This window comes from Apiospora aurea (genome assembly GCF_038362705.1).
Source record: "Apiospora aurea strain CBS 24483 chromosome Unknown utg000010l_segment0_segment0, whole genome shotgun sequence".
Lineage (NCBI taxonomy): Eukaryota > Fungi > Ascomycota > Sordariomycetes > Amphisphaeriales > Apiosporaceae > Apiospora > Apiospora aurea.
Genome location: NW_027117397.1, coordinates 1,484,413 through 1,496,736, shown reverse-complemented (window position 1 = coordinate 1,496,736; position 12,324 = coordinate 1,484,413). Strand labels below are relative to the sequence as shown.

The following is a 12,324-nucleotide window of genomic DNA, read 5'->3' as shown; positions in this document are numbered from 1 at the left end:
ATGGATGATGAGTTTGATTCGTATCCATACGATTCGTTCGACGACGATGGTGGTGCTGCTTTTGGCTTTCCTAGTCTATCTTCTCAGGCTTTAGTCAATACTCAGCAGAGCTGGCGAGCGTCGCTTGCGCCTTCTGAGGGTTTCGCGTCAGAAGAATCGCTTCAGTGCGCTGATCGCAGGCAGTTGAGCATCGAGCGAGCAACGCTTCCCTTGCTGCAGCTTGCTGACTGGAAAGAGGACGAAGCCTACGATGACGAGCCACCTCGCTGCATCCACTACTCGATTGAGTTCAAGGTGATGTACAACAACAAAATCTTTCTGAAGGACACAGAGCCCGACCTTGTGCTGGCGCCGGGCGCCTACTGGCTCAAGTTCTTGCAACCAAAGCTGGAGAGATTGGTCAAGACGAAGCTCCGAAGAGCTAAGGACTTGGTGCAAATCGATGATACCACTATCACAGTCTCTGTGCGAGATCGGTCCGCACGCGATCTCGTTAAATATTTCAGCGGGTTTGATATTGACTGGAGGCTTATCGAGAAGCAGCTTCGAACATGGGCGCCTCTTTTTCGAGAAGGGAAGCCACTACGACTCGCGATCGCCTTCACCTATGTAGATACCGACAGACCCGGCGACGCATCAACGGGGGCCACCACTCGCGGGAGATTGTCTGCCACCCAAACAATGCTTGCCAGACGAACAACGCAGCTACACGCTGAAGCAACGACGGGCCAGCAAACTACCTGGAACGAGCTCTACGAACGAATGCGATGCCCGGGACCTCCCTGCCATCTCGGACCATATTGTTGGCGTGATAGCGCGAACAGTAAACACTACAGGCTACGTACCCACCACTTCCGAAGCCTGATTCGACATATCGAAGAAGGTCACCCCATCAATTGTCACGACGATGTGCCTGATTTCCTTCGTACCCAGCTCTATGCCGAAGAACAGCAGGATACAGAGCGCAAGCAGAAGCGCAAGCGCGATACCTCTCCCCGAAATATTCCGTCTATCCAGATTACCAATGTCTTGCCTGGCCAGTCGAATAAACACGCCTCAGAGGAGCATCCAGTTGCCTGTTCTAGCCCTATTACTATCTGCGGCTCAAGAGATCGAGCGGTTAAGAGATACTGTGAATGGCAGTGCACGAAAGTGGACGATATAGTACTGAAGTTCGAGTTCCGGAAAGCTCGAGATTTAACTCTAGCTGAAGGTTTCGACCTTGAGCAGTTGCACGAGGATCAGGATTACCAGTTCCTGCTAGACAAGGGTGTGAAGCTTGGTATCGCCAGACGCTTCGTTCGCGATGTTAAAAGCTGGGCTAGTCTGTCAAATGACGAGTAACGAGTGATGAGCGATAAATGAAAGGGTTGTTTCTATTTCCGTCTATTATAATTCCCAGCTTCTATGGTTCTTCAATAGACAGTCCTGCGTGCCGAAAATGTCCCTCTGCACTTGACCGTCTTGATCCTACGATGTCTACACACCATTCTAGAAAGACAGCAAAATCCTGCTGCGATTTGTACAGGTGACCGTACCGTTTAATAAAAGCCTTGAGTTCGGCAAAGAACTCTTCAATCGGATTCAAGTCGGGTGAGTACGGCGGCAGGAACAGAAGCTTGACTCCGGCATCATCACAGAGCTGTTGGATTCTGTCAGGCTGATGAAACGGTGCATTATCCATAATAAGAACAGACTTCGGCTCCGGCCATCTCCCACACAAAGGCAGAAGCTCTTGGATAAAGTCTTCGAACGCCTCACTATCCGTGAATCCCTGGAAGATACGCGAAAGCATAATACCATCTTGGGTGTAAGCCGGCAGGATCTGGTACCTAGGACTACGGTGGAACCGTGCAGTTTGTACGGGCGCTACGCCTTGAGGAGACCACCCGGTTCGTCGAAAGCCCGCACGCTTGTCACAGCCCGATTCGTCAATATATACTAGGTGGTAAGAGCGGAAGTCGGATAGAGTATAGCTATAAAAGTCGCGTAGGTCGGCATTCCGTTCTTCAGCGACGCGTCGGGTAGTTTTCTTGGACCATCCGATGGAAGCGAGGGCTCTGCTCACGCCCATTTTCGTCACCTCGACGTCGAACTCGGCCGCGAGAAATGCGACCATCTCGTCCTGGTACATTTCGGGCCTCTCGATCAAACGATCACATAGAGCGTCAAGCATCGGCGGCGTGATGGTTCGAGGTCGTCCGACGGCGTTTCGAGGCGCTCTGGTGGTGCCAAAACATCGTAAATTCGCTCGGATCGTACGAATGGAACGGGTGCTGCACTCAACAGCTACTGCAATCTGTTTATCAGCGAATTGATTGCTCTCCATCATGCCTTGGGCACGTTCGTGTGTAGCCTCTGCCAGGTTTGGGGCCATTGTTGTTGCTTGATTGCAGATGATGGCGGATGAGTGGATGGCGGCGGGTGTCTTTGTTCTGGGTGTTTCCAAAGGACAATAGGCCCGCTTAGACCACCTACCGCCCAACAGCCCCGCCATTAGCGACAACCCCCAATACCTGATTGAAGAGTCCGCTAACTAGAAACTGTCGACCGGACATGCAAACCTCCATGTGCACCTACCATGACAACGCCATACGCCCCCAGCTTGAGACACAGGAAAAACGACTTGATTGGCACGGCGTGCAGATCCCGTGACTGGTTCAGCCTCAACGCATCTACTTCGACAACGGCCGTAATGTGTGCCTTGTGCTGGACTCCTGCTCAGCAGGGACGGCTCAGCCTTTGTAGCCTCGACAATTCTTCTTTTCGACCATTTCCCAGTTCCAGCCGACGCGAAACGAAACACCACCCAAGACTCGATGGCTGAAGTACTCGGCACCGCAGCCAGCGCTCTTGCCGTTATCGAGTTAGCAGCAAAGATCACCAAGCTTTGTGCGCAGTACGGGAAAGATGTTTCGAACGCGAAAGGCGATATCGGACGAATCAATACGGAAGTGACGAACCTGAAGGCTGTCACCGAGAGCGTCCGCAAAATCTTAGACGGCCCACAAGGAACAAAGCTCCGCACATCCCAGAATCTACACACCGCATTACAGGATGGACAAGGAGAACTTCAAAAGCTGGAAGAGGACCTTAGTCCCGGGAAGAGCAGGAAAGCGATGAGTCGATTCGGCCTTCGCGCTCTAAAATGGCCTTTTAGGAGTGAGGATGTTCAGAAGAAAGTTGATAATTTCCAACGATGTTCGGCCATGGTATTCGCGGCCTTGCAGGTTGATCAAACGTAAGTCGCATCTTTGAATCTAAGTATCCTTTCGACTGCTTACAATGTACATCTATAGGACCGTTCTCCTCGACATCGATCAAAGGCTTGTGCTCGACAAACTCCCAATCGCACAAGGAGCCTCCTTCGACTCCCACGCCGAAGAACATAATCCGACCTGCCTCCGAGACACTCGAGTCGAGCTCCTGCGCGAGATTGATCAATGGATTCAAGATCCGAACGCCGAAGCGATGTTCTGGCTCAGCGGCATGGCTGGAACGGGTAAATCCACCATCTCGCGTACCCTAGCGCAGACTGCCTCCAAGGGCGGGTTCATCGGTGCTAGCTTCTTCTTTAAACGGGGCGAAGGAGATCGCGGCGGCGTGTCCAAGTTCTTCTCCACCCTAGCAGCGCAGCTAGGCTCACATGAACCGGCTGTTATACCGCACATCCAAGCTGCTATCGATTCCGACCCTGCGATTTTCGGAAAAGCGATGCGAGAACAAATCGAGAAGCTCATATTTCAACCGCTATCGAAACTTTCAGGAGCTGCTTACAAGGACCGCGCTCTTCTGCTTGTTATCGATGCCTTGGATGAGTGCGAGCACGAGGAAGATGTCAAACGCCTTATACACTTATTCTCGGGTTCCAAAAGCATACAATCGCCCCGGCTCAAGATCTTTCTTACCAGCAGACCCGAGCTTCCCATCCGCCTTGGCTTCACTGCGATTAAAGGGGCATACCAAGATCTTGTCCTTCACGAGGTCGCTGAACCTGTCATTGAACGTGATATACGCGCTTTCCTCAAGAGTGAGCTCACACGGGTGAGGCGGGAGTACAATGCGCTCGAGCCAGATGAGCGACACTTGCCCGCTACATGGCCAAGCGAGGGTGATTTGCGGACTTTGGCTAAGATGGCGGTGCCATTGTTCATCTTCGCCGCGACCGTTTGTCGCTTTGTCGATGACCGCAAAGGTGCCAACCCGCAAAAGAAACTCTGCAGAGTTCTAGAACAACGAACCAAGAGTCAAGAATCCAAACTTGATGCTACCTATATGCCAGTTCTAGAACAGCTGCTTATTGATCGTACGGTGCGAGAGCGAGAAGAAAGCCTGGGACAATTCCGTACTATTATCGGTTCGATAGTAGTGCTCGCCAATCCTCTTTCTGCGTCGGCTCTGTCACGGATACTTAACACAGCTTTGGATGACGTGCTAGAAAGCCTGGCCCTACTTCACTCCGTTCTCAGTATCCCCGATTCATCTGAACAACCGATCCGATTGCTGCATTTATCCTTCCGCGACTTCCTTCTCGACCCGGAGAAGCGAGAGAGCAACCAGTTCTGGATTGATGAGAAAGAGGTCCATCGTCGGCTAGCCACGGAATGTCTGCGAGTCATGAATAGCTCGCTGCGGATGGATATCTGCCAAGTCCAAGCCCCAGGGACGACACTCTCTGAGATCGATTCACAGCGAATCAACGAGCGCCTGCAGCCAGAAATACAATATGCCTGCCGCTACTGGGTATACCACTTGGAACAGTCAGGTACAATGATCACCGACGATTGTGAGGTGTACAACTTCTTGAAAAGCCATCTCCTACATTGGTTAGAAGCGCTTAGTCTAATGAACAGAGCTTCAGAAAGCTTGCGGGTTTTGACCACATTGAGTAGTCTTATAGTACGCTACCCCGGACCCGTTCCGTTAAGTTACTAACCAACTGTCAAGCCCAGTACCAGTAAATCATTAATCGATTTCCTTAGCGACGCGAACCGCTTTATTCTCACTAATGTTTCTACTATCCAAGTTGCCCCTCTTCAGGTCTATTCATCTAGCCTCCTCTTCGCCCCAAAACAGAGCGTAATCCGTGCTGTATTTAGAGATGACGTTCCACAGTGGATAAAACGTCGGCCGGAGGTCGACGACAAGTGGAATAATTGCCGCCAGACGCTCGAGGGCCACAGCTCTGTCGTCAGCTCGGTGGCGTTCTCGCCCGACAGCCAACTGGTGGCGTCGGCGTCGGACGACAACACGGTCAAGGTCTGGGACGCGCAGATGGGCCAAGTGTTGCAGACCACCCACATAGGCACTATTTCCTCTATATTGTCATGCAGCCCGAGTTCTTCACATCTTCTTACTGACGTTGGAGCTATTGCTATTGGTACCCAACCTAGTCAATTATCAACTCCACAGCGCGAGGTTTCACGCCTTGGCTATGGTATCAGTGAGGATCACAGCTGGATAACTTGGTATGGAAATTATCTGTTATGGTTACCGCCTGATTTCCGGCCAGTATCATCCGCTGTTGCCGGTTCTTTGATTACGATCGGTTGTGCTTCGGGGAGGGTGGTTTTCATAGAATGCGACATGGAAGGGGTTGGGAAGCAGTGATTCTTGTGCAATTTCTATTCTAGGGCTTCTACTCTTTATCTTCTTTTTTCTACTACCTTTGAAAAAGTAGGGTTCCAGGGAGCGTCGTCAATTTATAGACCACTTCGCTTTCGTTGGGGACCAGGAAGATTCTAGACACAGGTCCAAAATGAGTAATATTTGTTGCCACCGTAAAGCAGGAGGGGTATGTATATGCCAAATCTATCTAGTGGCACCAGCCCTCGATCAATGGATAGAATTGAAAAGGGCCATGCCGGCTTCTTCATGGTGCTCAATTTGGGATGCTGGAACATTCCTCGAAAAGGGGTTATGTACGTATGCTTTTGAGGTAATGCCTTCATGGGGTTATGTAGAAAGTAGCGTGGAGCTGGTTCGCAACCCCGCGCTATTAGGGCCTCGTGATACATGCCAAGCCTTGGTAGAGTACAAAACCAGGCATCTGGTTAGCGGGTAAGCGTCACTGTGCACCTTTCCCAAAATAGAAAGTGGTCCAAGCGGAGACGAATTTCTCGGCCCGCCAGCGAGGAAGCCGATTTCGTTACGTTCTGTATGTATCTATATAGGAGAGGTACACATATCAATTCGTAACAGATTCGGGTAAAGGAGAGAGGCTGTGAACCTTTATTTTATTCTAATTCAATTGATCATTATTCCATTGCTGAGAGGGGAGGTGGATGAAGAGGCGGCGAACGTCCGACGCGACAATGGAGGACCGTGCGGAGATGGAGATCGTGGTGGACGCGCCAAACTCTATCGCGACGTCGGTCAAACGATCGAAGCGGGCAAAGCCCAGCGCCAAAGCACGAGAGGCTCTACTCTCGAATGAAAGCGACAATGGACCGGAGACAGGCTCGAGAAGCGGCGTGTCCATCGACCCGGAGGTGCTGCAGCGCATCTACGAGCTCGTGGCCAACTCCCAAAACGAGATCCGGGACTCCCGTAACGAGGTCCGAGACTCCCGTAACGAGATCCGAGACCTGAAGGAGATCATCAACAACCAGCAGGCAATCATCCAGCAGCTCACCGCCGAGCTTCAAAATGTCACCCAGCAGTTGGAAGAACTCAGGAACAGCGCGGCCCTCGCCGGCAGCGCCCAAACGAGCCCGCAGGCCTCCTACGCGCAGGTCGCACGCACGCCCCCGACGAGCCAGCCGAGCAACGTACGCACGCTTACCTCGATGAACACGACGCCTTCCACGTTTACCGACACCTTGTACTGCACCATCGACACATCCCGGATAGAGGACGAGAAACGAGCCAGTGTGACCGCCGGAACGGTTCGAGCCGCCATCGAGAAGGAGATGCGAGCGACGGGAGAACAGAAGGACTGGCGATGCCGCGCCGTAACCATGGACCCTAGGAAGCCCCAGCGTATCAAGATCGTCTGCCGAGATGAGAGCGAGCACCGACTAGTCAAGCAAGCCGCCGAGAAGACGAGCGTGTCTGGAGCTCGCGTCCTGCGAGACGAACTATACCCGATCAAGGTCGACAGCGTCAGGCGCACCGCGGTCCTGGACGAGAACGACAACATACGAGACGGAGCCGCCGAGGCATTCGGACAAGAGAACGAGACGACAGTCGCCAAGGTGGCATGGCTGAGCCGGAAGGACAACGGGAAGGCATACGGCTCCGTGGTTGTCTACCTGACGAAGGCGGCCGAGGCGCGGAAGTTCCTCAAGGAGGGCTTCTTCTACGCCGGAGGCGAGTCGGGCTACACGAGGGTCTTCGAGCGACGGGAGCGGCCGGAGCAGTGCTACAACTGCCAGCAGGTGGGACACAAGGCATTCCAGTGCAAGAATGCCCAGACCTGCGGACGATGCGCGAAGCAGGGCCACAGCCACCATGGCTGCGAAGCTACCGTTTTGAAGTGCGTCCCGTGCGGAGGACCACACGAGTCGTTTAGCCGACACTGTCCGAAGCTGTACCCATCGAACCATGACTAAACCGTTCCGCATCATCCAGAACAACGTGAGGAAGCAAGGACCCGTACACGACAGTCTCCTCATCGATGAAGAAGGGCAGCACGCGACAGTGATCTCGATTCAAGAGCCGCACGCGAGGATGGTTCAAGGGAAGCTTCTGACGACACCAATGGGACACCATAGGTGGGTTAAGATGATCCCATCAGTTCGGAGAGACGGGAGGTGGCCGATCCGGAGCATGCTCTGGGTCAGCAAGGAAGTGGAAGCGGAACAGGTCCCGGTGGAGTCGCCAGACATCACCGCGGCAGTCGTGCGGCTGCCGGAACAGGCGGTCTTGGTGACGTCTGTATACGTCCCTGTGGAGGACCCCCGGCGCTTCAAGAGGCGTGCAGAAAGCTGCGCACGGCTATCGAGGTAGTGAGAAGGAGGACGGGGACAGCCGTAGAGTTGGTTATCACGGGGGACTTCAACCGACATGACCAGCTCTGGGGCGGAGAGGAGGTGCGACTAGAAAAGCAAGGAGAGGCGGATCCGATTATTCATTTCATGGCCGAACTCGGCCTTAGCAGTCTGCTCCCGCGGGGCACGAAAACGTGGAGTGGCGGAGCCTACAGCACGACCATCGACCTCGTCCTAGCATCGGAAGCGATGAAAGATTCTCTAGTCAAGTGCAAGGTGCTCGACACGGAGCATGGGTCGGACCACAGGACCATCGAGACGGTCTTCGAGACGACCACACCAGTGTCTGCGGGTCAAGAACGACTTCTCTTTAAGAACGCCCCGTGGAAGGACATCAACGCCCGGATCGCAGTAGCATTGGTTACGACGCCCACGTGCGGTACGGTCCAAGAACAGACGGATCGGCTGATGGACGTCGTCCTGGAAGCAGTGCACGCACTAACTCCCAAAGCCAAGCCATCGCCGCACGCGAAGCGATGGTGGACGACGGACCTAACACAACTCCGGCGCATCTACACATACTGGAGAAACCGAGCCCGGGCCGAGAGGAGAGCAGGCGGCGCCAGGCATGACCTGGAAGCGACGGCCAAGGGTGCCGCCAAACAGTACCACGAGGCCATCCGACAGCAAAAGAAGAAGCACTGGAACGACTTTCTCGCCGACAACGACAACATCTGGAAGGCAGCAAAGTATCTCAAAGCGGGCGACGACACGGCGTTCGGGAAAGTCCCCCAGCTCGCTCGTGCGGACGGGACGAGCACAGCCAACCATGCAGAACAGGCGGAGGAGTTGCTTACCAAGTTCTTCCCCCGCTCCCGGACGAGATTGCCGACGAAGGGGACCGCCCGCAGAGGGCGCCCATCGAGATGCGCGCCATTACGATGGAAGAGATCGAACGGCAGCTGTTCGCGGCCAAGTCCTGGAAAGCACCCGGAGAGGACGGCCTCCCGGTGGCTGTCTGGAAAGAAGTGTGGCCGGTGGTCAAGCACCGGATTCTCACGCTGTTCCGTACGTCACTCGAGGAAGGAGAGCTACCAGCCCAATGGCGCCACGCAAAGATTATCCCTCTCCGAAAGCCCGGCAAAGAAGACTACACGATCGCGAAAGCCTGGAGGCCGATCTCGCTATTGTCCACACTTGGCAAGGTGATGGAATCAGTCATTGCAGAGAGGATCTCCCATTTAGTCGAGACGTTCGGGCTCCTTCCAACCAACCATTTTGGGGCGCGGAAACGACGGTCGGCTGAGCAAGCACTTATGCTCCTGCAAGAACAAGTCTACGCTGCCTGGCGAGGTCGCAGGGTTCTCAGTCTCGTGAGCTTCGACGTCAAAGGGGCGTATAACGGGGTATTCGACGTCAGACTGCTCCAGAGAATGAAAGCGCGAGGAATACCAGAGCAGTTTCTCCGCTGGATCCGCGCCTTCTGCTCCGGTCGTACGGCGACGATTCTGGTGAACGGACACACGTCCGAAAGCCGTAGCCTGCCACAGGCGGGCCTGCCCCAAGGGTCGCCCCTGTCTCCGATCCTGTTCCTCTTCTTCAATGCGGATCTGGTGCAGCGGCGGATCGACTGCTACGGGGGCGCGATCGCCTTTGTCGACGATTTCACAGCGTGGGTCACAGGCCCTACGGCGGAAAGCAACCGCGAAGGAATAGAAGCCATCATTACCGACGCCCTCGCATGGGAAAGAAGGAGCGGTGCGACGTTCGAAGCGGATAAGACAGCCATCATTCACTTTGCCCGTAAGCCGTACAAGGCCGACCTGACGCCCTTCAGCATCAAAGGGAGAGAGGTGCGGCCCAAAGAGCACGTCAAGATCCTCGGGGTCGTCATGGACATGAAGCTCAAGTACAAGGAACACATCGCCGAAGCCGCAGCGAAAGGACTGGAGGCTGTCCTGGAGCTGCGACGGCTCAAGGGGCTCACCCCGGCCACGGCGCGACAGCTTTTCACGTCAACCGTGGCGCCGGTGGTGGACTACGCGTCGAACGTCTGGATGCACGAGTGCAGGTACTGGACAGCGGGACCGGTCCAGCGCGTCCAAAGGATCGGGGCGCAGGCGATCGTGGGAACCTTCATGTCGGTGGCGACAAGCGTCGCCGAGGCAGAAGCCCACATTGCCGCAGCCCAAGACCGGTTTTGGCGGAGAGCCATCAGAATGTGGACGGACATCCACACCCTCCCAGCGACCAACCCGCTTCGCAGCAGCACGGCGCGAATACGGAAGTTCCGGAGATACCACCGATCGCCATTCTACCAAGTAGCGGACATGCTGAAAGACATACCGATGGAAGAGCTAGAAACCATCGAACCATTCGCACTAGCCCCGTGGGAGAGCCGAACAAGGACGATCGCGGACGAGTCGGACGCGGAATTTAGTGTCGAGCGTACAGACTGGGCGGTGCGCATTGCGGTGAGCAGCTCAGCCAGGAACGGGCGAGTGGGCTTTGGTGCAGCCATCGAAATACAGGATTCGATTCGAGGGGACTGCCTGCACTTGGCCCGCGCCGTGACACTCGGTGCAAGAACCGAGCAGAACCCGTACACGGGAGAGCTAGCCGCTATAGCAGACACGCTGCGTTCGCTGCCGCAGTTACGGTACCGCAACATCCTCCTTGAGACGAGGAACAAGGCAGCGGCCCTCACGCTAAAGAAACCACGTCAACAGTCTGGGCAACGACACATCCGTCAAGCTTAGCAGGCCATTTCGGGCCTGCGGAGGGAAGGAAATAACGTAACGATCGCCTGGCTGCCGACATTCGAGGAAGACAAGCTTATGGACCGGGCGAAAAAGGAAGCGAAGACCACGACAAGGCTGGGTACCGAACCAGGGACCAAAATGCCGGGGGCGAAGTCAACAAGACTGAGCCTCGCGTGGGCCAAACGGAGTGCTTTGACCAAGCTGCCAGAAGGTGTCGGGAAACACTCCAAGCGCGTCGACACAGCTCTTCCAGGAAAACATACGAGGCAGCTGTACGACCGACTTTCGTGGAAAGAAGCCAGTGTTCTGGCCCAGCTCCGGACAGGGAAAGCGAGGTTGAACGAATACCTATATCAGATCAAAGCGGCACCGACCGACCAGTGCGAATGTGGACAAGCGAGAGAGACGGTAGAGCACTTCCTCTTCCGATGCAGCAGATGGACAGCATATCGAACAGAGATGCTACGGTGTACAGACACCCACAGAAGCAACTTGTCCTTTTATTTGGGCGGAAAGTCACCATCGGACGGCAGGTTCTGGTCTCCCAACATGGAGGCCGTTCGAGCAACGATACGATTTGCGATGGCCACGGGCCGACTGGACGCATACCCATCAACCCATTGGGGTACACCCTAGGGTCATCTACTAACCTATTTTGCCACTGCTAACTGTCCCGTGCCTCAGACTGCAGGCGCCGCTTCAGCTGCCGAGGATAGGATGCTGGACACTTGGAGAAGGGCCTTCAAGCTGGCCTGCCAGGAAACACTACTAACACACGGGATCCCGAACAGGAACGTGCTGACGGAAATGAATTGACCAACTGAAAATGGAGCATGCATGGGCTCTAGGTGACAAGGAAGCGATTCAAGAATGTACCGTAAATCAGCGTTAGTTGCCCTTTTGGCTCCGCCGCCCGGGCGTTAATAAACTGTGTGTGTGTATAGTTCAGCTACTCCATAGAACCTTCTACACTAGCACTGATTTATTAGGCCCCGTCATCTGATGCGAGCATGCACGTTGAATTTACCCATGAAGCCTCTGTACGTACATCGCTCACTTCGAAAGCAATAGTAAATCGGCCCGACCAGATATCTTCCACCTGCGCAAACTTGATAATATGTCGACCGAGCTCTTTGTAATACATCTATGCGCTATTTGGTTTATCTTCTGTCTTCTCAGTCGTTTCAATAGCAAGACTGCCTGATTGCAGTCCTGAGGCTGGGAACGCCTTGCAAGCCAGGTATTCCTGTACTCGGTTTTTTATCAACTGCGACGATAATGAACTCAGCAGATGCAGAGATCTTCGCTATAATATCTACTACCGTTTTGTCTGCTCAGTATTGCTCTGGCAAGGCACAAAGCATCGGCCCAAAGGCGGCGATCTTCGAATTCGTGTGCTAGTCCAATCGCGCGCTTTGACATTAGCGATATAATGGTGGAAATCGAGTCTCGATCTGAAGTTTTTTAGTTGACGGGGAACAGAAGGCTAACGCAGCACGTGAGTATCGCCGAAAGCGCACTCCCAGCCCTACCAATTGAGTTACCATGTTGAACGATTGCCCACTGGCCCAGTCGCAGCGGGACTGCCCCACTGTACCTAGTCCGCCTACTCAGCTGCTTATTACATTGCA

At 54.4% G+C, this 12,324-nt stretch overlaps 3 protein-coding genes across 3 annotated transcripts; 2 read left to right on the top strand and 1 right to left on the bottom strand.

Moving 5' to 3' along the window:
* Positions 1-1,344, top strand: PG986_014505 (uncharacterized protein; the record flags this gene model as incomplete). The annotated part of the gene is made up of 1 exon (XM_066850727.1): positions 1-1,344. The coding sequence occupies one exon, from the start codon at positions 1-3 to the stop codon at positions 1,342-1,344; it is 1,344 nt and encodes a 447-aa protein (XP_066692965.1).
* A 61-nt stretch (positions 1,345-1,405) lies between these two features.
* On the bottom strand, positions 1,406-2,377 carry PG986_014504 (uncharacterized protein; the record flags this gene model as incomplete). Its single annotated transcript, XM_066850726.1, has 2 exons — positions 1,406-1,413; positions 1,762-2,377. The coding sequence occupies 2 exons, from the start codon at positions 2,375-2,377 to the stop codon at positions 1,406-1,408; spliced, it is 624 nt and encodes a 207-aa protein (XP_066692964.1).
* Positions 2,378-2,819: 442 nt separating this feature from the next.
* On the top strand, positions 2,820-5,610 carry PG986_014503 (uncharacterized protein; the record flags this gene model as incomplete). The annotated part of the gene is made up of 3 exons (XM_066850725.1): positions 2,820-3,241; positions 3,300-4,899; positions 4,948-5,610. 3 exons carry the CDS (start codon positions 2,820-2,822, stop codon positions 5,608-5,610), a joined length of 2,685 nt encoding a protein of 894 aa, XP_066692963.1.
* Between the last annotated feature and the right edge of the window lie 6,714 nt (positions 5,611-12,324).